This window comes from Phalacrocorax aristotelis, chromosome 17 (genome assembly GCF_949628215.1).
Source record: "Phalacrocorax aristotelis chromosome 17, bGulAri2.1, whole genome shotgun sequence".
Taxonomy (NCBI): Eukaryota; Metazoa; Chordata; class Aves; order Suliformes; family Phalacrocoracidae; genus Phalacrocorax; species Phalacrocorax aristotelis.
In genome coordinates, this window is record NC_134292.1 from 559619 (window position 1) to 583946 (window position 24328).

Here is a 24328-nt window from a genome sequence, read left to right on the forward strand (position 1 = left end):
CCCTGCTCACAGGGTGTTTGTGTGGCAGACTTGGGATGTGGGTCTGCAGGACAGGGTCTCTTCTGCCAGGTCCCCTTCCCAGGACCCTACTGCCCCTCACAAACTGGGCTGGCACCTGGTTCCCGCTGCTACGACCATGGGGGCCATGCTGGCCAGAGGCACCTGTTTGCAGGGTGATGTCCGCTGGGGTAGGGCAGTTTTTGCCATCCCTCCAGCTGCCAGCCCAGCTACAGGGCTGGGAGGAGGTTTTCCCTGTCCCCCACATGTGCCCATGTCCGGCCGTGACAGCCACCCTGGCCTGGCCACGTGCATGGCACTGCAGACCACTGGTGCAGCTTGAGAGCTGCTGGAATGCTCCAGCACAGCCTGTGAGTGCATAACAATCACCCCCAAATGACAGGCAGACGGGGGGACGCCAAGGGGGAGACACTGCACGGACACCAGTGTGCCAGTGTTCATGGCACTGCTCCAGGCAAATGCTCAGGGATTCAGGCACTGCTGGAGAAACTGGCTGCTGTGGGTGGGCACAGGCATGGGTACAGCAGCACACCTGTGGGTGTACATGCTCACACTGTGCCAAGCTGTCCTAGGGCCATGAACAGCATGTCTGTGGTCACACCACGTCCATGTTCACACCGTGTCTGAGCTCACACCGTGACTCTGCTCACATCACACTAAACTCTGTTCCCAGCCCCACTTTCCCTACTCAGTTCCCGGCTCCCCAGCAAGGCAAAGAGGAAGGAGCCCCTCCACAGGCAACAGATTCTGTTGGGGCTTGACGTCCTCCACTGCAGCACACCCACGCACCCTATACCCCCCCACACACCCCTGGCCACATGTGACACCACCCTGGCCATTTAAGCATTGTCTGTGCTGTGGGGTGAACCTGGACCACAAGGCTGGGGGAGGCACCTCATCCTACAGGAGCCTGGGAAAAACAGGCTGGGTATAAAATTAGCAGGAGCTTTTATTGCTGGGATTTTATTTTTAAATGCAATGGAAAATACATCACTGGAGGGAAAATCCAAGAGGTCTGGGCCAGCCTGTGGGATAATGGTGTACCTCTGTCCCATGGTGAATGTCCCGCTTGCTGCCAGGTGGGATGGAGGGTGGGAGCTGGCTGCAGGGTGCAGCTGGTGCAACGTGAGGGCTGATCCTGGCCCCTGGGACACACCCAGGGTGGTGTGTGAGGAGCAGTGTCTGCAGGCATCGTGGTGGCCATAGGGTCCCTGAGAAACTGAAGTGGGAAGGCACCTTCCTCTCTGAGCAGGATGGGACCCTCCAGCCAGACAAGATGCAACTGGGGGTCTGGAAACTCAGGACTGTCCTGGAGAGGCCAGAGAGTGATGGAGCCACCAGCTCTTCCAACACATGAATGAGGTGAAGGTGGCAGCCAGACTCAACCCAACTTGAAGCAGGCAGTTGGAGAATTGTCTCCTGCTGGGGTGGCAGGAGCTCCTTGGTGAGGGATGGTGCTGATGCTGGAAGTTTACCTGCACCCAAAGAGAGTTTTTTTGACAAATCCAAAGAGGAGGTATCTATTGAAGGGTGTAAATACAGAGAAATCAGGAAATCACCTCTGGCTCAGGAAATCCCCTGAGCTGAAAACAACCAGAGACTGGGAGAGGGCTCAAGTATGCTTGTTGTCATCTTCTTCAGCCCTGGACACTGCTGGGAGTCAGGAAGGGACAGTGAGGACAACACAGCTGTGTTACTGCTGCCCTCTCCTAGCCTTATTCGCTCAGAGAGGTGTGTGCCAGCCATGGTCTAATCAAGTGCCTGGTTACCCAGTGAGCTCCTCACCACAAGTTGCCTGGTAACTTCCAGGGGACCCCAGTTATTTCAGACACTGGAAATGTGGCTCCTTGCACAGACACAGATGCTTCTGAAGCCACAGGACCTGGTGTCCATCCTTCCCACTCAGAGCTGTCCTCCTGCCCCACAGGCACAACAGTCCTGGTGGGGTGATGAGAGGAGCCTGAGTTGCATCTGCAGCCTGGGACAGGGCTCAAGGTCTCCATCTTGGACCCATGTACCTCTGGCTGGCACTGGCTGGGATGCAGCAGCCACTTGGCAGCTCTGCTTGGCCCCAGTTTGTGGAAGTCCTGCTGCAGCTGGGCACCCACGTGATCGCAGGAGAACTGAAAATACCTATCCCGTGGCTCACTTTTTAAGAAAGGCACATGTGGGATGTTGGAAAGGGAAACTGAATGATTTAGCAAGGCACATGCCTTCCTATACAATGAGGTGGAGACAGGATGCCGTGGCAGCCAGGCAGGCTTCTGGCAGCAGTTTGGCTCTCAAACCAGCCCTCAGAGGCTGTGCAGGCTCCTACCATGGGAAGGTGGAAGTGTGGGCTCCTCCACAGGCTGCAGGTGGATACCTCCTCCACCATGGACCTCTGTGGGCTGCAGAGGGACAGCCTGCCTCACAATGATCTTCACCACAGGCTGCAGGGGAATCTGGTCCCGTGATTGGAGCATCTCCTCCCCCTCCTTTTTTGCTGACCTTGGTGTCTGCAGGGTTGTTTCTCTCACATATTCTCACTTCTCTCTCCCATCTGCTGCACGGCATTTTTTTACACTTTCTTAAATATGTTATCACAGACGAACCACCATCTTTGCTGATCACCTCTGCTGTGGGCAGTGGTGGGTCTGTCTTGAGCTGCCTGGAGCTAGCTGGATCCAACATGGGGACGGCTCCTGTTGCCTCCTCACAGAAGCCACCCCTGCAGCCTCCTGCTACCAAAATGCTGCCAATGCAAACAGAACACAGTCCCAAGGACACAACAGCCCTCTGGCAGGAGGGGGACCGGGCTGGAGCAGAGGAAGGACATGCTGGGAACGGGATGCAGTCTTTCATCCACACCAGCCTCTGCCCAGCTCCAGTCTGGTTGACACAGGATCATTTCTGCCTTGACAGCAGCTTACCACACACCTAGACTGGCTTCAGCTCTCCTGAGGACTCACCAGCCTGGGCAGCTCCTCCAACACTCAGCACAGGTAATGTTTCAGGAGCTGGACATCACCGGCTGCTCCTTGGAAAGGAGACAAGCAGCTGCTGGCTGCAGAGCATACCTCTCGTAAGCTGGCTGCACCCCTGGTTTCTGCCAAATTTCACACTCATGCAAAAAGTTATTAGTCTGCACTGAGGGTTTAACATCAGCCCTTCCCAGGGACTTCATGCTGAAAAAATCTTTCCAGCAAAGGAAGATTTTTCCCTGTGGCAGGTCAGCGGCTCCCTGCAGCTCCCATCAGCAGCAAGTGAAGCGATGATTGCTCTTCCTCCCCACAAAAGAGCAAAAACCAGCTGAAGCTGGAAAAATTGCACTCTGTAGTTTCATCCAACTCACCTGCTGAAACCTGAGAGCAGGCGTGAACCTGAAGGTGGGATGAGCATCTTTCCCACGCCCTTCCCAACCACAACCCCATCCCTGCGAGTGCAGAGGAGCACCTGGAGGTCACACAGCCAGCTTCCCACAAATGAACCTGGGTGGGTTTTTCCTTTCCTTTTGTCCCAGTTACAAAGCACAAACATATCTTAAAAGGGCAGGGTGGTGGCTTTGAGTGAAGCATTAGCAGCCCTGAAGGCCTCAGAGATCATTCCAGGGCACAGCTATTCTCCATCTCCTTTCTCCTGACTTCATCACCTCTGCAACCTGCTTCAGCCTCAGGGACGTATGTTTAACTGGTGATACTCCAGGCATGGGTCCTGCTTGCACTTCTGTCCTGCAGCACATAACACCCTTTGTGGGACCATGTTTCTTCAAAATATTTTGCACATGTTAGTGAAGAAGGGAGGCTGGACTCTGAGGCTGAAACTCTGCCGCCAGCTGGGATGCTCCCAGAGCTGAGCGAGATGCTGCACCATGGAAGTGGGGCAAGGGACATGAAGCAGCCCGTGACCTGCTTCATGCTGAAGCAACTCTTTTATCATTTTTCAGAGGTTTGCACTGAGCCAGCTGACCTTTCTGAAGTGGCCTGAAGAAGACCCACAGAGATGTCTTTGTTTTGGGGCAGAAGCAGGTAACCTGCAGCACTGGGGTGCATTTGAGGGTGTCCACCTCCAGCTGGAGAGACCCCTGTGCATCCTCAGGAGCATCCAGCTGCTCATAAATTGTACTGTTTTGTAGCATATGGAGGAAGAGGAAATGAATGAAGCTCTCAAGGGCTTTTTGAGAGATTCATAGCACATGATTTTATTAAATTGCAGCTGGTGGCATCCCACGATGAGATCAGAAGCTCCAGTTCTCCCTGAAAGACAAATAAAAGTCCAGCTTTGCAGTTATGTTCAAAAACTGAAAAGCTTAACAGTGAAATTCTCTGCAGCTCATAAACTTTCTTTTTTTAAAATTTCAGGATTTGGGGTTGTCTGACTCCCATTTTTGAGTTTTGAGTCATTTGAGAAAGAACCCTAAAGAGAGAAGGGGGAGCCACGGGTGCACCAGGAATTCAGCAGGAGGGTTCATACGAAAAGCCCCAGAGTGGGCAATGGTGGTGAAGCAGAAGGGTTAAATATGAAAAAAAACTTAATAAATTGGTTAAAGCTGATTAATTCCCTGGCCTGGATATGGATCAGTTCAACAGCCTGATCTCAGCACAGTGGCTCTACAAAGCTCATTCCTGCTCCCCAGGCAGCCCTGGGGAGTGCTGGTTTTGCTGGAAGATGATGAGCCTGGGTGCTGGAAAGCTGCTGCTGGGAGGCAGATGCAGAGGGAGTGTCTCTGGAAAAGCAAACTCCCAGCAGTGTTTGCCCAAACTGGGAGCCATCAGCAGCTGGGAGAGATCTATCTGGTGCTCAGATGTCAGTGGGTTTGTGTTGGGATCCTGCAGGGCCTGGGCAGTGGGGACAGGCAGAGCTGCTGACGGGAAGCAGCCCAGGATGGCTGCCAAGGGCTGGAAGCGAAATGGGAGAGGATGGTCTCACTTGGGTGAGCCTGGGCCAAACAGTCGCAGCACCCACTCTCCTGCCCTTGTGCTGCAGCAGGTCTCTTTGCTGCCATCCCTGCAAACAGGTCCTTGCAGCCACCCAGGCACACCCCAGGCTGCTCTGGGCACCTCGTGCTGTCCTCCCTGCCCCGGTGGTGAGAAATGAAGTCTGTCCTGTGTGTGCCATCACTGCAAGTGTCAGCATGTGTCCTGTCTGTGCCATCATCTGCCTGTGCCACTGTCTGCTCTGTGTGTGCCACCATCTGCCATGCCTGTGCCATCACGCTGGCATTGCTCTGCTGGGCACATAGTGTCCCGCCACCAGGAGCAGTGACAGCTTGAGGCAGAAATACCAGCAGTCCATGACCTCCCCTGTGCCCCTCTTCAGAGGGGGTCTGTGGTCCTCCCTTCGCCACCAAGGACTCAGAGCCCTGGGAACATGTGAGGAATCACTTGCCAAGGTCACTTGGAACTGAGGCCTGGTGCCGCCGGGCTTTGGGGGTTTTTGGCTAAATCAGCAGAGTGACAGCAGGAAGTCCTTGTCTTGGAACAAAGGATGGTCTCCCCGTCTCAGGACCAGCATAGGTGGCTTCAAGTCACCTTCTGCCCTCTAGCAGTCGGCTAGCTGGGGCTGCACCCTGGAAGCCCACCGGGCAGGGAAGGATCTGGCTGCCCATGCAGCAGTTTGGTGGGGAAAGGATGAGAAAATGCTGTTTGGACTAAGGCTGGGAAGAGAAAGTGTGTCACACTCAGCCGGAGCAAGCCCTGGTGCGCCGGCAGAAGAAATAGCTCTCCAGGGATTTCTTGTTGCATTTTGGGATGCGGAAAGAACTGGAAACATGCCCTCTGGCTGAAGGGTGATCCTCAGGGCTGTGTGCCTTTACACAGACAGTAACCATCTATCAAAAGGAAACTCCGCTATTAGGGGGAGAAACAACACTACTTATACACTTAAATTTAGAGATTGCTGAGCCAGGCGGCCAGGCTGACAAAGCGCTGCCCCAGGCTGGGGGCACCCACAGGTGTGGGGCTCTGAGATACTATGCTGGGGCTGCTTTTACAGCTCCAGCTGGAAAATGGTGGGAAAAGGGACTGGCAGAGCTGGGACTTCAGATGTGATGCCTCGCTGGTGCAGAGGTTTCCCCAGAAGGACTGTGGCACAGGGAGGGAATGGGAAGATGTGGGACAGCTCTACTGGCCATCCCCAACCTTTTCGGGAGGCCACCAGGGAGCCCCAGCCTGCATTGGGAATCTAGTTTTTATCAATGTCCTGCCAAAGAAGAAGAAAGACCCCTCTTTTCCCTCAGACTGCGTTCCCAGTGTGAGGTCTGAGACCAAACAAGCATAGTGTGATGCCAAAAATTTGAAGGAACAGTCGCCCTGGGACAGGACAGCTTCTCTGGCTGCCACACTGCACAACAGCATCGAGGGACATGATTACACCTCTGCAAGTGGGAACCCTCCATGGGATGCTGGTCCTCAAAACCAATTGCAAACATCAGAGGGAAGCAAAATGATCTTGCTCAGTGCAAAATGGAATTGGGCTGAACTGACACCTTCCCACATCCCTTCCCAGAGCTCAGGAAAGGGGTGCTGGAGCAGTGTCACCTCACTGGGCTGAGGCACGTTGCCAGATAGCTGCAGGATGGCAATGGAAAGGTGGCTTATGCCCTAACAGGGATGCTCCTACCTCCTGAACTGGCTGCTGTGGCACAGCAGGAGGGCGGTGGATACGCAGAGACTTCCTGGTGCTCAAGTCCTCCTAAAATGTTAGTTTTGCCCCAACACCTCCAGGGACTCAAGGGAACCTCAGAGCAGAGAGTTTCTCCATGCAATAGCAATGGTGAAAGAGAAAATTCACTGCACAGGAGAGCTAACGGAGAGATGCTAACACAAACCACATACCTCCAGGTGACTTGAACTCTCCTTGCAGAACAATGCAGTAGCCAAGAATGGGGAAGCAGGTTCTGTCTGGACCTTCAGGGGGAAAAGTCCCTCATGCGACTGAGTTAAATGTAGATAACTGGGAAATAAGAGACTGCTTCAGGTCAGAAAGTGGCATGACATTTTGGGGGAAAGTGGAATGCAGTGCTTGCACACACAGCCCTAGGTGGAGGAGGTATGGCCACAGGCACCCCCATGCTCTCCCCGCTCGTCTCCTGACACCTGTCCTGCTGCCTGCTGCTGCCCACAGGGAGACGTCTGCAGCAGCCCCATGGTCTTCTTCACCTCCAGACCTTGGGAAGCTAAGCAGCAGCCCTATCGGAGAGTCCCACACAGCTGCCTCTAACAGTCCCCTGCTTGTTCAGAGCCCCTCTGATGCGCTGGTGGGGGCTCAGAGGGGGTACCTGGGTGTTCTGACATCCTGCAGGGGACTCCATCCTTGCTGCACCTCTGGATAAGGACACAGTGGTGGTCATGGGCCACCTGGCACACGGGGCTGCTTCAGGGAGCCTCCTGCCCTGAGAGCCGGTGCAAGGGCTCAGCCTCTGCATCACCCGGCTGCTCACCGGTGCTGGCTGTGAGCTCATGGTGGTGAGCCAAGGTCGTTCAAAATGTGGTTTCTTGCTTGTGATTGAAGGCCTTGGGTAGTATTGGCCAGTTTTAAGAAAAGTGGCAAACGTTTGCCTGCTTTATTCCAAGCAGAGCATAATTTCCCCCTCCGTCCTGCCAGCTCTGTCCCCACCCCACCACTGTCCCCTCCCTCATGCTGAGGATGGAGATGAGCCCTGTGGGCAAGGCTGCCCATGTGGGTCTGTACATGGTGCTCCCTGCTTTCATGTGGTGTGCTTCCCTCCTGCCCACACACCCTGTCCCACAGGTTTAGGGAAAGATGAGCCTGCAGCATCTTCGCGGAGCCAGTGGGATGTGACCGTGGCCTCGGGGCTCTGCATGCTAGCACACCTCTGACCTGGGGCCACAGTTTCAGGGAAGTCCCGTGTCCCACCCTGGGATCCGCAGCCTTGTACCACGAGCTTGGAGAAACAGCTCGTCAGGCACCATGCCACAGCCGCATGAGCAGAGCTGACAGCACAGGATGCCTGCCAGCCCACGGTGGCTCCTCGCTGCAATGCCTGCCCTGTGGCTGGACGCCTCCCTGCCATCTGCCTCGTCACAAGAGTGTTCCTGGCAAGGCAGCTGTGAGAAACCGGTGGGGCTTTTCAGGAGAAGCTGCCTGTTTCCTGGCTGCTTCTGTGCTGGGGCAACAGGGAGCAGATCCCTGCCCATGGGAGCCCCCCTGGGCTGGCATCACAGAGACGCTGCCCTGAGAAACAGGAGAAAGAAAAGGTTTTAGGAAGTAAGGCAAGAATGGGGACTTGTGCTTGGGTTTGATCTTTCTTCCAGGCACGCATCCTTGCCAGCAGCACAATTAAAGCCTTGGATACACTAGGGTCCTTCCAATCCTTCAGTGCCTGTAGGAGGAAAAGCTCTGGGCTTGCAGCCGAGACTTGAGTGCATCAGGGAGCTCCCACCAGCAGAGCATAGAGGCAAAGCCCCTGGCTCAGCAGGAGCTGCCCTTAGTCACGCTTTGGTTTGTTGCACCCCCTTATTTTTGTACTCTACCGATGGAAACACTAGTTGGCTTTGCAGCCTCATTGCCCACAGACTCAAAAAAAAACCAAAAAAAACCACCACCCAAAAAAATGCCTTGTATGCATGTGTTGTAGGCTTGCTCAGTGCTGGGACCGGTGTGGGCACCTCCAGCATTCTAAACAGGCACTCGATCCCCAGCCAGCCCTGGCCCGGCTCTCACCATGTCAGTGACACTGTGCAGGTGGTGCAGGTGAGTGCACCCCAGGCAAAAGCATCATTCCAGCTCTGGCTGCACACACCTCTGCTGGGCTGAGGGGTGCATCTCCCCAGCAGGACAGGTTGCTGGGAGGGTGTCCAGTACTCTGAGCAATTTTGGGACATCTCCATGCAAGGCAAAGAGACACTGGGGAGAGAGTCAGCATCAGCAGTTTGGGAAGCCCAGACATCCAAGTCCTTTGGTTGGTACAGGACTCAGCCTGCCTGGAGATCCCTGGGGAAGGGACGGCTCTGGGCTTGCAGGGCGGCTGGCCTATGCTGGCCTGCAACCTCCAAAAAATACACCTGATTTCTCAGCTAAGTCCCCAGGGTTGAGTCAGTCCAGGTCCTGACTCCAGTGAGAGCTGCAGAGCTCAGCCAGGCTGCATGTGGCCCTGGGGACTGGGAGCAGGTTGAACTCCTTCCACCTGGCTGTCGGTCCAGTGCTGCTCTCAGGCAGGAGTGAGATTGGGATTAGGACTAGGACTGGGGTTATGGTTGGGATTGAGAGCAGGGCTGGGGGATTCTTCCTCCCATGGATGACAACATGTGGCCCTGTGAGCAGTCTCAGCCCAGCCTGTGCCTCCTGTAAATGGGGCACAATGAGAAATGGCTGCTCATGGGAGCCTCCCCTTGCTGGGGCCATGGCAGAAGTATTTCTCTGGCTATACATGAGTCCATGTGGCCATCACTCCCCTTGCGTGGCTGGGAGCATTCCCAGCCCAGCATGTCCCCATTCTTGGTGCCCAGTTCTTGGAGGTTGAGTCTCCTGGGAGAGCAACGATCAGCCAGGGCTGGGCACAGGCTCCCCCAGACCTTGGCATCATGGGGCTGGGCAGAGGGTGGCAAATGTGACCCCATGCAGAGAAGGAGGAACAGCCCCTCTTGCAGTGGGAAGGGCTGCAAATCCCCTGCTCTGTGCCACACACAGGCAACCTAGGAACAGGCTTGCCAAGTATGTGCAAGACCAAGGTATGGAAGACACATCTGCACTCAGATCCCAGGAAGGTCCCACCACACCAAGTAACCACCTACCAGAAAGGGACTTGCTCCAAAACCCTAAAAGCAAAATAAGGATGAGGAGCAAAGGACCACCCCTACCCCCACAGGGCTCTTGCTGCCCTGCCTCTGCTCACTACTATTCCTTTTCAGTCTCTGAAGGCCTCTTCTCACTGCTTGTCCAGACTAAAAGAGAACCAGGAGGCTTGACAGCTTTTAAGAAAGGTATTAAGTGCAATCCAGAGATCTTTCTGCTTCTGTGTTAATCCCTGGTGCGGTGCATCTGTGAGGGTTGCAGATGTATGCCTCAGAAAACTGGATGGGTGAGGAGGATGGCAAGAAGAGTCAGGAATAGGCAGGCATTTCCCTGTGGAAACTTGAGAAGAGCCTTAAACTCAGCAGTGATGCAGGAAGGCAGCAGAAACGATGCTATGCTAATCCTCAGAGACAAGACTGTGGTCTCCTGTCATATTAGCAGCAGCAGAAAAGAAGAAACATTTTTTCCCCACAAATCAGTATACTAATGTCTTAGAGTTGATTGACACAGGTTTTCCAGAGGTTGAATGCTTAATGAATTGAAGTGAGGAGGTAGTAGACACACCTGCAAACACTCACAGGATGAACACAGCAATCCTGCAGAGAAGCCCTGCACTGTGATGATGCACACTGGCCAAGCAAGAGTCACTGTCTGTGCCCCTATTTAACCATTTTCTTCCTCAGACTCTGCTGCTGGTCACTGCTCCAGGGGACAAAACTGGAGCTCGTCCCTGGCTGTCACCTCCAGCCACAGAGCCTCTGCGATGCAGTGGCATGTGCCGGACCACAAGCTCTTGACACAGGCTGGGCCCCTCTAGCACCTCTGCACTGAGAAACCACAGCAATAGGCAAGAAGCTCTGAGAAACCCCAGTGCTGCTGCAATGCCTGTTACGTGCACAGTGGCTGTGAGCGGCAGAAAAAGTGGTTTGTGTCAAAAAAAAATTAAGAAGTGAGGCGAGACGCGAGGAGCTGAAGTGTAATGGTCCAGCCTGCCACACAGCCAGACTGGAAACTGCGTCCTCCTTCAGCCTCCTCTCCTTGGTGATATCTCCTTGTTTATTATTCACTCTTTTATCGCACTATGAAGCAAGCTCAGAATGTCCTTCTCAGAGCCAGGGGCCCAACCTTCCTTAGCTCACTGCTCCATGTGGAAACGCATTACATTATTCACTTGTGACTGTATTAAAAAAAATCTCAACATACATCTGGGCTCCTCAGACTGTCACAAAATCCTTGTAAATGATTAAAAGCAGTAATATTTTAATAGCTGTTGATCACCGTAGGTGAGACACTTTCTCAGAGCTCTTCTGATGCTCAGGGTGTTCTCACCTCCACCCAAGTCTGAGCTGAGCTCTGGGGCAGGGGCAATGCCTTACGGGGGCAGGATGGGGCTGAGTCCTGCATCAAAGACAATGCCTGGTGAGGGGTGATGTGACTGATCTCAGGGACAGAGGATATGCCCGGTGAGGCAGGACAGGCTGGGGCTGATCCCGGAGGTAACAGTGATGCCCAGGGCCGGGATGGGGCCCAGTCCCTGGGTCAAGGACCGTGCCCGGGGGGTGAGGGTGGGGGGGGGGGTGTGGCCGGGCAGATGGGGCTGATCCTGGGGCAGGGGCGATGCCCGGGACGGCGGCGATGCCCGGGGCGGGGGCGCAGGACGGACCCGCAACCCGGGGCCGGCCCCCCGCAGCCCGGCGGAGACCGGTGTCCCGCCCGGGTGGGCCGGGGCGGCCGTGACTCAGCCGGGAGAGGCGGGCGAGGAGGAGGAGGAGGCAAGGGAGGAGGAGCAGCAAGAGCCGCCGCAGCCGCCGCGGAGCCGCTCACCTGCCCCGCTCCGGCCCCGCCATGGCCCGCCGGGTCGCTGCCGTCCTCCTGCTCCTCGCCCTCGGCTGCCTCCTGGGCATCCTCCTACTCTGCCTCGGCTCGGGGGACACGCGGGGCCCGCCGGGCTTCAAGGTGAGCGGGGCCGGCACCAGGGGCTCCGGGCACGGAGGGGATGGGGACAGCACCACCGAGGGGGACCTGGGCTGCCGGGGGCTGGGGGAGCCGCAGTGGGCACCCCGATCTGCGGGATGCCCGGTGCGGTGGAGGCTCCGGTATCCAGAGGATCCCCAGCGTCACGGGAGTCCACTGGGGCTGGGGGTACCCGAGCTGCGGGGTGGGGGTCGCAGGGAGCAGCCCCCGCTGGGCTGCACAGGGACGGGAAGGTCCCCACCACCAGGCCAGCAGCAAGACCCCCGCCTGCCAGGCACCGGCACCTCAGACCTGATCTTTGGGAGAGGAATCTTTTGGAGACACTAAAAAATAGTGGTGGCGTGTTTGGATGCAGCCCCCCAGGCCAGAGCAGCTGTGTCAGCATCTGCTCCCATGGTTCTGTCTGGGGATGGGGCAGCATGCACACCCCAGCATCACCCAGCATTCATGGCTCCAGCTATATGGCCTGAGCCTGCGCTGCTGGGTGAGAAATGCACTTCCCTGTGAAAACGAGCTGCTTTTTTTTTTCTTTTGCATTGTAAATTCAGATGCTGAAAGAGGTTTCCAACCAATTTCTAGTTGGCCAAGTCCTCCAGTTGACTCTTTTCAAGCCCAAGTCTTTTGTTTTAAAAAAGTCTTTTTTTTTTTTTTTTCAGTGACAGACCAAGCTATTCTGTGGGGAGCAGGCTCTTGTCCTGGAAAATGATTCATCCAAAACCCCCTTTTTCTCATCCCAAGCAATTTGCTTGAAAACTTTCTGAGCCAGCCTGAATGTCAGATGTGCTGCCTTCTCTCTGGGTTTGTCAAATGTAATGAAGATGATGATACTCTCTGCTGTTAGTATAACTAGCAATGATTAACTCTTTCCCTGTGACACCTTTTTTTGCCACCCATTTCTAAGGGCTGGGGCCATATTGAGCAGTGCCCGTAGCTGGTTTCAAAACAGATTTTGTTTCTTTGGACACGGGGAATTAGATGGATCAGTGCCAAGAGCCCTGTGTGCAGCATTTGGGTTAGCCTAAGAAGCCTTTTCTCCTCCTAGTTCCAAGCTGGAGTTTTGCTTTTACGCCAGATGCATTCCCAGATATTTAATTTTTGAGCTTTTTTGTGCTTTTTCTCTCCCTGGATGGTAGCACCTTCCAGTCTACAGGCAGCAATGTGGTTTGGGACTCAGCATCCCTGAACACTCACATGTGTCTTGGTCCTGCTCCACCTGAGGCTGCGCAACCTGGCCCGGGGCCTTGGGGTCTCGCACTGTCCCTGGCTGTGCCAAGTGTATGTGAGGTCCAGCACAGTGCGTGCCGTGAGGTGCTGCCCACCAGGGCTCACACCAGTGTCATGGCAGTGCCCGTTCTGATGGGGCTGGAGCCAGGTGGGCACTGGGGGGTTTGTCTTTACCCAAAGCTCAGAGCTGTTTTGGGGATGCAAAGCTTTGTCTTAGTCTAACTCAGCCCAAAATGTGCAGACATGATTTAGAGGAGTTTGGTCCTGCTGTGGGGCACCCTGGGCACGTCCCAGGCCAGACATGGTCCTTGCTGGCTCAGACCACGTTAGCAGCAGCTGATGGGTGATAAGCACTGTACACTGCCTAGCTATGGCTCCACGTCTTCCCTTTCCAGCTCCTTTGCTTGGAATATAGCCCTAAAAATGCCTCCAATTAGTTATCCTGCTGCTGGGGCAACTGATCCTGAGAGCATGGTGTTCCCCTTCCCTCACAGGTCTGCAGTGGGGCTTACACCACCACAGCCTGACTGCTTGGAGCTGTTGCCTTCTTTTGACAATTTTTCTTTTCCTTCTTTTGGCAAATATCTTCATCACAACAAGGCCATCACAATGCCTGCAAGGCTCTTCCCCTGCCAGCTGTCCTGGGAGAGCTGTGGCTCCCACAGTGGAAAGGAAACCCGTCATAACCCACTGCAGACCTTGAGCCCTCACGGGTCTCACCACACTCAAGGGAGGTGGGATGTTGTGGGGCTGGGCTGAACCCCTGCTTCACCGTGGGGCCACCTGGAGACCCTGTGGGGTTGGGGGCTGGAGGTACGGGCACAGCCTTGTGGCATGCTGCTGGGCTACAGAGAGTTGGGCAGTTCTCAGTGTCCCCCTCTGCCTCCTCCCCTGGGGCATGGGATATTTCTGGGCAGAGCCCTGCTCAGGTCTTTGCTGCCACGTGGCCTTTGGGGACATCCCCGCCCTCTTTGTCACCTCTGCAAGGGCTTCAGGACTGAGCAGCCCTGGCTTGGGCTGGGCTGAGTGACGCTGCTGTGGGGCAGAGCCTGCAGGGCCACAGGTGACCCAGGAGGCAACAGGGCTGCAGCTGGCATGGGGACAATCCTAGTGTGGGGCTGTGCCAGGGAACCCCATGTCCCCTGGCCCTGTGGCATCACCAGGGTCTGGTCAGGGGGACCTGTTAGAAAAATCCCTCATCCCTGTGCCACCAGGAGATGCTGTCCCATGGGCTGGGGCCAGGGCCATGAACATATGTGTGAGGCCCCACCAAGCCCTGGGGTGCCTACAGGCAAATGTGCTGGGGCCGATGAGAGGGATGACAGGAGCCAGGCGCCAGCACAGGAGCATGCCAGGGCATCCCTGTGTCCCTCCAGCCCTTGTTTCCAGCCCACTTGCTGGCAGGCACAGGACACCTCAGCTAGAAGAGCTGAGGGCGGTGCTTATGCTGCAAATCACTAGTAAGATGGGTTTTTCAGCCAGGTTTCTCCCTCCAGGGGCTTCCTGTCTGCAGGGCCTCTGAAGAAAACCTGCCTGTGACCCCCACATGGCTGCAAGCCTACAATTCATCCACAGCTTGAGCCTGCAGAGTAGCTTGCTCTGCAGTGGGTGATGCAGTGGCTCCAATGCCCAGGCACAGGGGCTAGGACCGGGACAGGGGCTGGCACCATCACAGCCCCGCTGTGAGTCACACACCACCCCCCCCCCGATTTCCATGCAGCTGCTGGAGGGGTGTGTGTACCCCCAGGTCTGGAGGAGGGGACAGGACCTCTCCTTCATCCCTGGGGACCCTCTTGGCCATGCAGGACTGCCTTGGGCCCTTCACGTGCACACACATCTGCAAGTGGCTTCCACCCCTGCTCACTGCGACCAGTGGTGCCAGGGAGGATGGCTCCTCTGCTGGGACAGGCTGGGGTGCAAAACCCTGTACCCCCCAGGAGGGGGCAGAGGGGGCTGGCACAAGGCCATGGCGACTCCTCTCATGCCGGGGCAGCCAGGTGCGAGCTGTGGCATCGGCAGTTGGCTGGGTGCCGGGCACTCCCTGCGGCTGGCAGCACCCACCTCGCTGCAGCAGTTCATGTTGCCGCATGTCGTTCCATCAGCCAGGCCCAAGCACTGCTGGGGCCAGGCCACCGCTGGTCGGGGGGGGTCCCACAGACCATTCCTCACCCATGAGGTCTTGGGGCTGCTGCCCATCTTTGCCACCCCGCACCTGGGAGCGATGGGCTCTGCCTGCCTGGACACTGGGATGTGAGAGGAGAGACCCCCCACCCCAACTCACAGGCCTTGGCAGTGAAGGGCACCAAGACATGTCTGCTGGGACAGCTAGTTCTGCAACCTGCCCTGGTGGTGTCACTGTCACCCCAAACATGACATCTCCCCACAGGGCTTGCCCTGGGTACAGGGCTCACTGCCACCTCTTGCTGCTGGCCGCCCTGTGTGGGCAGCAGAGCCACAACTGCAGGGCCTTTGCACCTCTCCACCCGCTCCCTCCCAGTACCTTGCTGCCAGCCAGACTCTCACTTGCTGTCACTTGTTGCCAGCTCGCCCTCCTACTACTTCCACTGCCTGAGTTTATGTATCTGATTTAAACTCCCAAATACTATGTGAGAAAGCGAAAAAATGGGATCTTAAGAGTCTATCACCCCTCCCTATGCAGGGAGGAGAGGCTGCTAATTCAGGGGAAGAGGGGAAGGTGCTCCCCACCACCTAACACAGGCAAAGGAGGAAGGCAGCCTCCCTCGGCACACGCAGAGGAACACTGCTCTCTCCACGAACTGCTCAGGTCAGACAGATGGGCTTCTCGCAGGAGGAGCTAAGCTTCCCCATGCTCTGCTCCTACAGAGAGCACCCACAGCTTAGCTTCCTGTGCAGTGAGAACAGACAAGCCCTAAGCCTCTCAAAGCTCCTGCACACGCACATCCACAGGAGTGCCCACATGGACGCACACTCGCATGCATGCCCATGCACACCCACCTAAATGCACATATGCATAGAGACACACGCACCCATATTCTCACAAACATGTCGGCACACCTATGTGCATGAACATCCCACCATGCGCACCCATGTCATGCACCTCCCCATGCACCTCCAACCTAAATTTGCACGTGTGTGCATATGTCCATGCACACACATGCATGCCTGCAGGCACGCACACCACATGCACACATACATGCATGCACATGTATACCTATGTGTGTGCACCCACATGCATGTGCAATTCCCCCCTTCATGTACAACCCCACGCATGCACTGCCATGCCAGCTCTCTGTGGGGCTGCAAGCAGGGCCCAGCTGCGCCAGCCCCAGTGAAGGCAGGAGAAAATCCCCTGAACCAGGTTTCCCCCACCACAGGGATATGGGGCTTCCCTTGCCCACCCTGGATCCAGCCGTGTGTCCAAGCTCACATGGCCATGCCCGTTCCTGCCGCAGGGTCAGCCTGGCACCCCCAGCACTGCTCCCGCCGGGCTGTCCCCATCCCTGGTGCCTGGCACCCAGTGTCCCCAGAGCTGCAGGTCATCCTCGTTGCCTCCTGCTCCAGCGTTTCTTAGCCCCTGCCACCCCACAGGTATCCCCGTCTCCAGCCTTGTCCCCCTCCACGGGCTGCAGCCCCCACATGTCATCCTGGGCCTGGAAACTGCTCCTGGGGTCCCAGCTGTGCTCAGCCCTGGGTTTGGGGGTGACTTGTCCATGCTTTCCCTTTGGGTCCCAGGGCAGGCAGGCGAAGCAGAGGGTGCTATGATGAGGAGGGACCGGGGGAACAGTCAGTGCTAGGGTGTGCATGGCCCACAGGACACTGGGCAGAGGAGAAGGCTGAGTGAGAGCCCTCCCACGGCTGCCTAGGGCACCAACCCCAACCATCCAGCCCAGAAATGGCCCAAACTGGGGTTCCTGCTCCCCAGCTTTGTGCTTTGGAGCAGTAGCTGGGGCAGGGGGAGGCTGTCAAAGCCCCCCCTCTCCTCTCAGCAGCATTTAGCATCTCTGGGAGCTGCTCTGTGACAGCAGTGCTACGGCACACCGGCCTCAGTCTGCCTGCAGATGGGGATTCTCCACTGGCTTGTAGCTTTTGGCCCAGAGCATGTGGGAAGCCATTGACAGTTAACAGGTGCCAGGGGAGGCTTAGAAATGGTTAGAAACCCATTAGAAATGGTTCCCTTGGGGAGCAGGGGGTACCACTGGTGTGGGGCCATGTGTTCACATGGGACTAGGGGTTGCGGCTAAGCTGGGACCCCAGGCATCGCTGCGGGTGCCCTGACACTTTAGTTCTGCTGCCTGAGCTGGCCAAAACCCAACCCTGCAGCCACCCAGGACAAGGGGACAAGGATGGGATGAGGGGCATGCACCAGGCAGGGCTGGGGTGGGTCCTGGGTGTTGGGCAGGGAGAGGAGCTGCCTGCCTCAGCCCTGGGACTGTACTCGGGTCAGGGCAGGGCAGGCAACAAACAGAGCCTTTATACAAGCCAGGTTTAAGCCTTAAGTGGTTTCATCCCATAGATGCTTAGCTGCTTTCCCACCCCCCCAGGCTCACAGCCTCCTCTCTGTCAGTGAAGCAGCTCTAGTGGGGCCACAGGCGGGGCCAGCACAGGCGGCCCTAAGCCCACGGGTGGTGGAAGATGAGGCAGAGGGTTCTGCCCGGAGGGGGTGAAGGCAGCATGGGGTAGCCCCCTCCCTGGGAACTGGGTAACCTTGTTTGGCGGGAGGAAGTGGGGTTATTTATAGCCGGAGAATGGCCGAGCCATACAAGGGCAGGAGGGATAAGGTGCCTGGCTGCCCTTCTTTGGCGAGCTGCATCCCCAAGGGGCTGCTCCCAGGTGTCCCCCCCTGCACGGGCCCCAGGGACTTGCGGGCACAGCTCAGCACAGATGCCCACTGGCCAGGAGTGGTGCTGTGGGAAGATGGGAGCAAGTAGCAGAGGAAGAGCCTCCCAGTCTGTGCTCAAGGAGGCAAGGGGTTCCCAATGCCCAAAAAGCCAGAGTCCCCATACAGTGCTCAGTGGTGTCCTGAGACAGCCGCTGTCCCTGGCTGGGGAGAGCACCCACTCCCAGCCACGTCCTGGGCAGGGCGCTGTTCAGGCAGGTGTGGGCAAGACCATGCCCGTGCTGAGCTGAGCAGTGCTCACCTCTGCCAGACGACGCTCCTGAAGCTGCTGGGCCGGGCACCGCCAGCACAGGACTGGCCACGCACAGCGGGTCGTTCAGCACCAGTGCCTTCCCTCGGGATGGCCTGGGGCAGCCGGGGGGTCCCCTGCCTCCGGCCTGACCTGCTGCCTCCCCCCACAGTATGGCATTGTGCTGGACGCCGGGTCCTCCCACACAGCCATGTTCATCTACAAGTGGCCTGCAGACAAGGAGAACGACACCGGGGTGGTCAGCGAGCACAGCATGTGCGATGTGGAGGGTAAGGGCTGTCTCAGTCACCGGGGGACGGTGGGTGGTGGCAGGGTCTGTCACATCCCCTGTGGGCAGGGCACCTTGACAGTGCAAATGCCCTGCCATGCCCAGCTGCCTCCCTGTGTAGTCACCAGTACAATGAGGTGTTACAAGGGGTTCAGCTCTGTTCCTAAATGTTCCCCATCTCCCCCCTCCAAGGCTTGCCACCATGCATGCCTGTGGTTTATCTTTTCCTGGCATCCACTGAACCACCAGGAAACAATTCAGCTCCCTGCCCAGCAAGGAGTGACGGACAGTTTTCTACTCTCTTTTTAAGCAACCTTTCCCTAGCTGTCAGTCAGTGGGGGGTGTGGCATGGGCAAGGAGATGTGGCTGGACTCTGGATGGCTCCATGCCCACAGAAACCTGCACCACCTGCCTTTTGAACAGCCTGGGAGAAGCAAAGCTGCCCACCAAGCATCTTCCCACCACCTGCAGGGACCAATGCTCTTTCCTCTTGCAGGTCCTGGCATCTCCAGCTACAGCTCCAACCCTCTGGCTGCTGGGACAAGCTTGGTGCACTGCCTGAACCAAGCTCTGAGAGACGTGCCCAAGGAGAAGCACATGGGTACCCCACTCTACCTGGGTGCCACAGCTGGCATGCGCCTGCTCAAGTGAGTGCTTGCTCTGGCCAGCTGCCTGGCCTCAAACCCTGCCTGGAGGGCCCTGCCATGCCACCCTGCCGTCTCACCATGGCAGGGGTAGAGATGGTAAAGGATAGTTGCAATGTGTCCTCTTTGCCAGGTGAAGCTCTTAACCCTCCCAGCTGCCCAGCTCTGTGTCCCTTGCAGAGGTTCTGCCTTTCAGAGCAGGAGATGCTCTGCAGGGCACAGCCAGCACATCCCTGGCTGAAAAGGGGCTGGCGTGGGGCCAGCCCCAGGATAACCCACCCAGTCTTTTTGGCTAGCCAGGAGGAACGTCCCCCTGCACCCACTGCCAGCCTGATGGGATGCAGTGAGAATAATTACCTCTCTGAAAACCACACAGAAGAAGGAGTCATGCCCCCCTCATCAGCCACAGAGCATGGCTCATGAGAAGGGAGTGCACCTGCCTCCCTTTCCAGAAGTGACAAGGGGAATTAGCTGGGTCTTTTTGAGGGACATCCCTACAGGTACCCAGGTGAAGACACACCTTCCTCCTACCCCATGTGCCATGGCAGGAGGGCTGTGCAGGCAGTGGGGCCTCCGCTCATGGTGCTCCAGCTCAGCCCTGCCACTCTGCCCTCTTGCCTGGCCCGCAGCATTGCGAACCTGCAGGCTTCGGATGCCGTCCTCAGCGCTGTGGTGGCCACGCTGAAGTCGTACCCCTTCGATTTCCGGGGGGCAAAGATCCTGTCGGGGGAAGAGGAAGGGGTCTTTGGCTGGGTCACTGCAAACTACCTCCTGGAGAACTTCATCAAGGTGGGCAGGGGAGCGCGGTGCCCTTCAGGGACAGCTGTGGTGGCCAGGCTGTCCTGCAGCTCATTGCATCTTTATGCCCGCTCTTGTTTTCCTTGCTCAGCGCGGGTGGCTCGGGGAATGGATCCAGCCCCAGAAGATGACCCTAGGGGCGATGGACTTTGGTGGTGCTTCCACACAGATCACCTTTGAAACCAGGTACACCATCGAAGACCCCAGAAACGAGGTGAAGCTGCAGTTGTACGGCCAGGTGTACAAAGTGTACACCCACAGCTTCCTCTGCTACGGAAGGGACCAGGTCCTCAAGAGGCTACTCTCAAAGCTTCTCCAGGTACCAGCATGTGCTTGACAAGGATGCTGGCTCTTATCACTTCACAGCTGCCCTGTCACCCTGGTGTTTATACAGGAGTGTCCCCAACCCTATCTCTAGGACAGCCCTGCAGGGCCGGCCGTGCACCTTTCCCAGCCAGCTCTTTGCACCCAACCCTCTCCGATGGTCCCAGGGCTTCCTCCTGCCCACTCAATAATGTATTGCACCCCTTGGCCAGAGCCAAGATGTCACGAGTCATCTCAAGCTGCTTGTGGCAACTGCCAGCTCTGTGTCCTGCTGCCCAAGCCACTCTGCATCTCCCTGGCAGGGAAATGGAGGCAAGCAGGCAGCAGTGCTGGGGCTACAGCACAGCTCACATGTCTTGTGTCACTTCTCTGGCAGGCTGAGAGCTACCAAGCAACCATCCCTCATCCCTGCTGGCCCACGGGCTACCACAAGAGCCTGTTGCTGAGCAGCATCTATGACAGCCCCTGCACGGAGAAGGAGAGGCCCAGCCTTGCCCTCAACACCACCATTACTGTGGTTGGCACCGGGAATGGGAGCCTCTGTTCCCTGCATGTCAGCAAGCTCTTTGACTTCACCACCTGCTCCTTCTCCCGCTGCTCCTTCAATGGCATTTTCCAGCCAGAGGTTTCAGGAAACTTCATCGTAAGTCCTGGCATGGAGCAGGGTGGTGGCCTGGCTGCTGCATGGGCAGGTGTTCCTGGACCCCCCGCATCATGCAGCAGCAAAGCCAGATCCCTGTCTCTGCAAGGGTGGTCACTTGTGCCCACCATGCTAGTCTGAGTGGCTGTTTGTGGCAAGAGGGTTTGCTCCCAGCCTATCCCACAGCCGCCTCCTTTCCTCCATCAGGCCTTCTCTGCCTTCTTCTACACAGTCGACTTCATCCAGACAGTGATGGGGAGACCCGTGCACTTCTCCAGCGACCTGAAGGATGCTGCCAAGTACATCTGTGCCACCAGCTGGAGCGAGGTGGGTTCCTCAGGCATGGCAGTGAGGAGGGGACTGCTTCATGTGGGGCATCACCTGGGCTCTAAGAGCAGCCCTTGGAGGGGGCTGGGTGTCCTGGCACCCATGGAGTAGGGGGAGGGTGGGTGACAGCTCCCACAAGGGACCAGGAGAGGCTCAGGTGGGTATGAGCAGTGCCTTGGCCAGCCAGATGCAACCACCCAGAGCTTCAGGCCATAGAAGAAAAGCCTGGACCGTGTTGGTTTGACCCCTTTTCTCTGTCCCTCCATGCATCCCACCCAGCTGCTCCAGAAAGCCCCCAAGCTGGAGAAAAGGCTGGCTGATTACTGCGCCGTCAGCACATTCATTTATTTGCTCACCACCAAAGGCTACAACTTCAACAATGATTCCTTCCCCAACATCACCTTCCAGAAAAAGGTGGGTAACACCAGAGCACATACCTATCCCATGATATCTGTTTGAATGAGCCCAAAAAGCCCTGCAGGAGAGATGATTCCACACCAGGAAAGAGCCAAGCAATGTGAGGGAAGATCTTGAGGAACAGGGGCAGGATGGGACTCCCAGTATTTGGGTAGATCTTCTGGGAGATGGAAAAAAAATGTGCTGAGCTGACTGCCATCATGGAGTCAGACCCTCCAGTCTTTCCTTGGCCCTCAAGACACCAGCCTTCTCAAACAACTCTTTGCTCAGGCTTGTTGGGAAGTTAGCTCAGGGCAGGATCCCACCTTTGCCAAGTGCCCTCACCTGCATGAGCCATGGGATGGGCAGTGATATCAGGACTGGCCTGAGTGGATGAGATCATGCTCCCATCAGATGAGGCCAGCTCAGCACAGAAGGGTCACTGCTTCGTCCTTGGGCTGGCTGGACCCATGGGCGAGTGAGGGCTCAGGGTGCTGTTGACTCCCTCACACCCTTCTCCTCCATTGGGCTGAAATTCAGGTGGTCCCTAGAAGGTCTCTTGAGGCCTGTGGAGCTGGGTTGGCTGAGGTGGTGACCATGCCATGCTCTTTCCACAGGCAGGAGAAACCTCCATCGGCTGGGCCCTGGGCTACATGCTGAACCTCACCAACATGATCCCGGCAGAGAAGCCCTCTTCCCACAAAAGCATGCTGTACAACTACTGGGTCATCCTCATCCTGCTCTTTGTGGTCGCCACCCTGACGTCTCTGGTGACTGCTGTCTGCCTGCTCCGGCGCAGCAAGTCCAGTGCAATCTAACGGCAGGGGCAGGGTGGGCCTTGTCTGCAGGACCCAGCACCTTCCTTCCTGCTGGAGTCTCCATGGCCTGAACACTTGGGATGCAGCAAGCGCTCAGAGATGTCCTCCTCCAATATCTGATGCTGCCTGTCCTAGAAGGAAAACTGTCCCTTTTTGCCCTCCCCTTGCTTTCAAGCTGCAGAAACAGGGAGACAGAAGAGGACTGCTGGCCCTGCAGGAGAATGGCTTAAGGGTTTCCCAGTGTGACTCAGGGATGGACCCTGGAGCAGGCTTGGGATTTGGACATTCAGACCTGCAACCAGACCTGGGCTGGACTGGACCAGTAAGTCCAGACAAAAGCAGGATTTATACTCATGTGCATGGGGTGGGTGGGGAGCATTACTTATGCTAGTCCTTATAGCTGACCTCTCTAGCCTGTCCCTGGAGCATCAGCCCTGCCTCAAAGGGACCCCACACTGTCTTTCTGGCTGATGCACAAAGCTCCCTGACCTTTCTGAGGGCCACATCTTGGCCTGGACTTCCACCAGCCTCAGCACAGGGGCTCTGTGTAGGGGCTTAGCAAAAACCAGATGGGGGGGGCAGGCAGCTTCCCAAGTCCCACTTCAGCAATGAGATGCAGTGCTTTCCCCATTCCTGGGGCTCCAAAGCCAGACTTGCCTTTGCCACAGCCAGAGCCTCCTCTGTCCCCCCAGCAATGGCACAAAAAGCCCCCATGGCTCCCTGGTGTGTGGCCATGCCAGCGCAGAGGTGGTTGTCTCACTGCGGGAGTGGGGCTTTGTGCTGTTTTGGGGCTCGAGCCCTGCATCACCCCATGCTAGGCAGCTGGGAGGACATGCCTTCATTTCCAGTTGAGTAAGAACAGGGACATGGAAACATGCAGAAGGTTTGGTTTTGTTTGGGTGTTTGTTTTTTATAACCAGAAATACATCTTTGTAACCACTCCTATGGCTCCGTGGCTCCTGTAAGCAACAGTCTGAAAAAGCCTGGCTGTCCCGCATAGGTAGAGCCACTTATGGGGTCTACTTGGACACAGCCACAGGTCAGGCTCTGCCTGAAGGTCTCGATCCCTTGCCCCCTGCCTAGTGCTGAGACACCATCATGGCTTCATATGCTCTACCAATCTGGAGAACCCCCCCAAGATGGACTGAGGTGGGCCTGAAACCTCAATCCAGACTCAGGCCCACCTAGAGGTAGAAGTTGCAATCAGCTGTGGTTGCAAAGCTGAGGTTTGCCAAGTGCTAGAGGTCCAGTCATCCCAAAGGTGTGAGCAGGCAGCGCTCAAGCTGACTCTGCCCCGTGCATTCACCGCTGCACTCGCAGCCACAGCCTCCAACGCAAGGAAAACACGTAGGGAGCCTCTGCTCCCAGGGGGCTGGGTCTGTTACCCAAGCAGGGCAGGAGATCAGCCCGCAGGGCTGGCAATTTGAGTCAGCTCAGCCACCACAGCATGCATCCAGCCGCCGGGCAGCTGCACAGGGCCAGTCCCAACTCATCAAGCCCACCCCGCTGTGTTCCTCCACACACCCCAGCAGAGGAGCAGCATTAGCGGGAGTTGTGGTTTCCTGCTGCCCTCCTTGCTCTCACGTGCAGCACAAGCTCTGCTCCCCGCTCCAGCCAAACTCCTAGTATGCTGAACTTGGCTTAACCTGCCTGTTCCCTGAAGCTACTTTGCTTTTAGCTGTTCTAAGAGCTGCTTCCCATCTCTCTGTACAGGCCAAACATTATGCCAGTTCAGATGATGTTCTGAGGCCCCAAATCCAGTCTTTTCCCTGGGCCCCTCATCTTGCCAGCATAGGGACTCCCTCCTGTGGCAAGACTCTGTCTCCAGCTCTGACATGGAAGGAGGCTTTTCTGGTCTTTCAAGCTGAAACACTGCTGCTCTTCTCTAAGAAACCAGCTAGCCTTCAGAACTCGGACTGGGTTTCCCCTTCTAAGAAATTCAGCTGCAGCTGAATCAGAGCTAGACATCCACCAAGAGCACCCAGTTTGCCCTAGTCATGACTTGGAGTTTACAGTTGGGAAAAAATGAAGTA

General features: G+C 56.7%; 1 protein-coding gene across 1 annotated transcript; it reads left to right on the forward strand.

Annotated features, from left to right (window-relative positions):
• Nucleotides 1-11494: 11494 nt before the first annotated feature.
• On the forward strand, nucleotides 11495-23236 carry ENTPD2 (ectonucleoside triphosphate diphosphohydrolase 2). Its single transcript, XM_075111790.1, has 9 exons — nucleotides 11495-11709; nucleotides 18232-18349; nucleotides 18845-18995; nucleotides 19622-19781; nucleotides 19882-20109; nucleotides 20491-20757; nucleotides 20962-21081; nucleotides 21361-21495; nucleotides 22095-23236. The coding sequence occupies exons 1-9, from the start codon at nucleotides 11599-11601 to the stop codon at nucleotides 22293-22295; spliced, it is 1491 nt and encodes a 496-aa protein (XP_074967891.1). The 5' UTR covers nucleotides 11495-11598; the 3' UTR covers nucleotides 22296-23236.
• Nucleotides 23237-24328: the final 1092 nt, after the last annotated feature.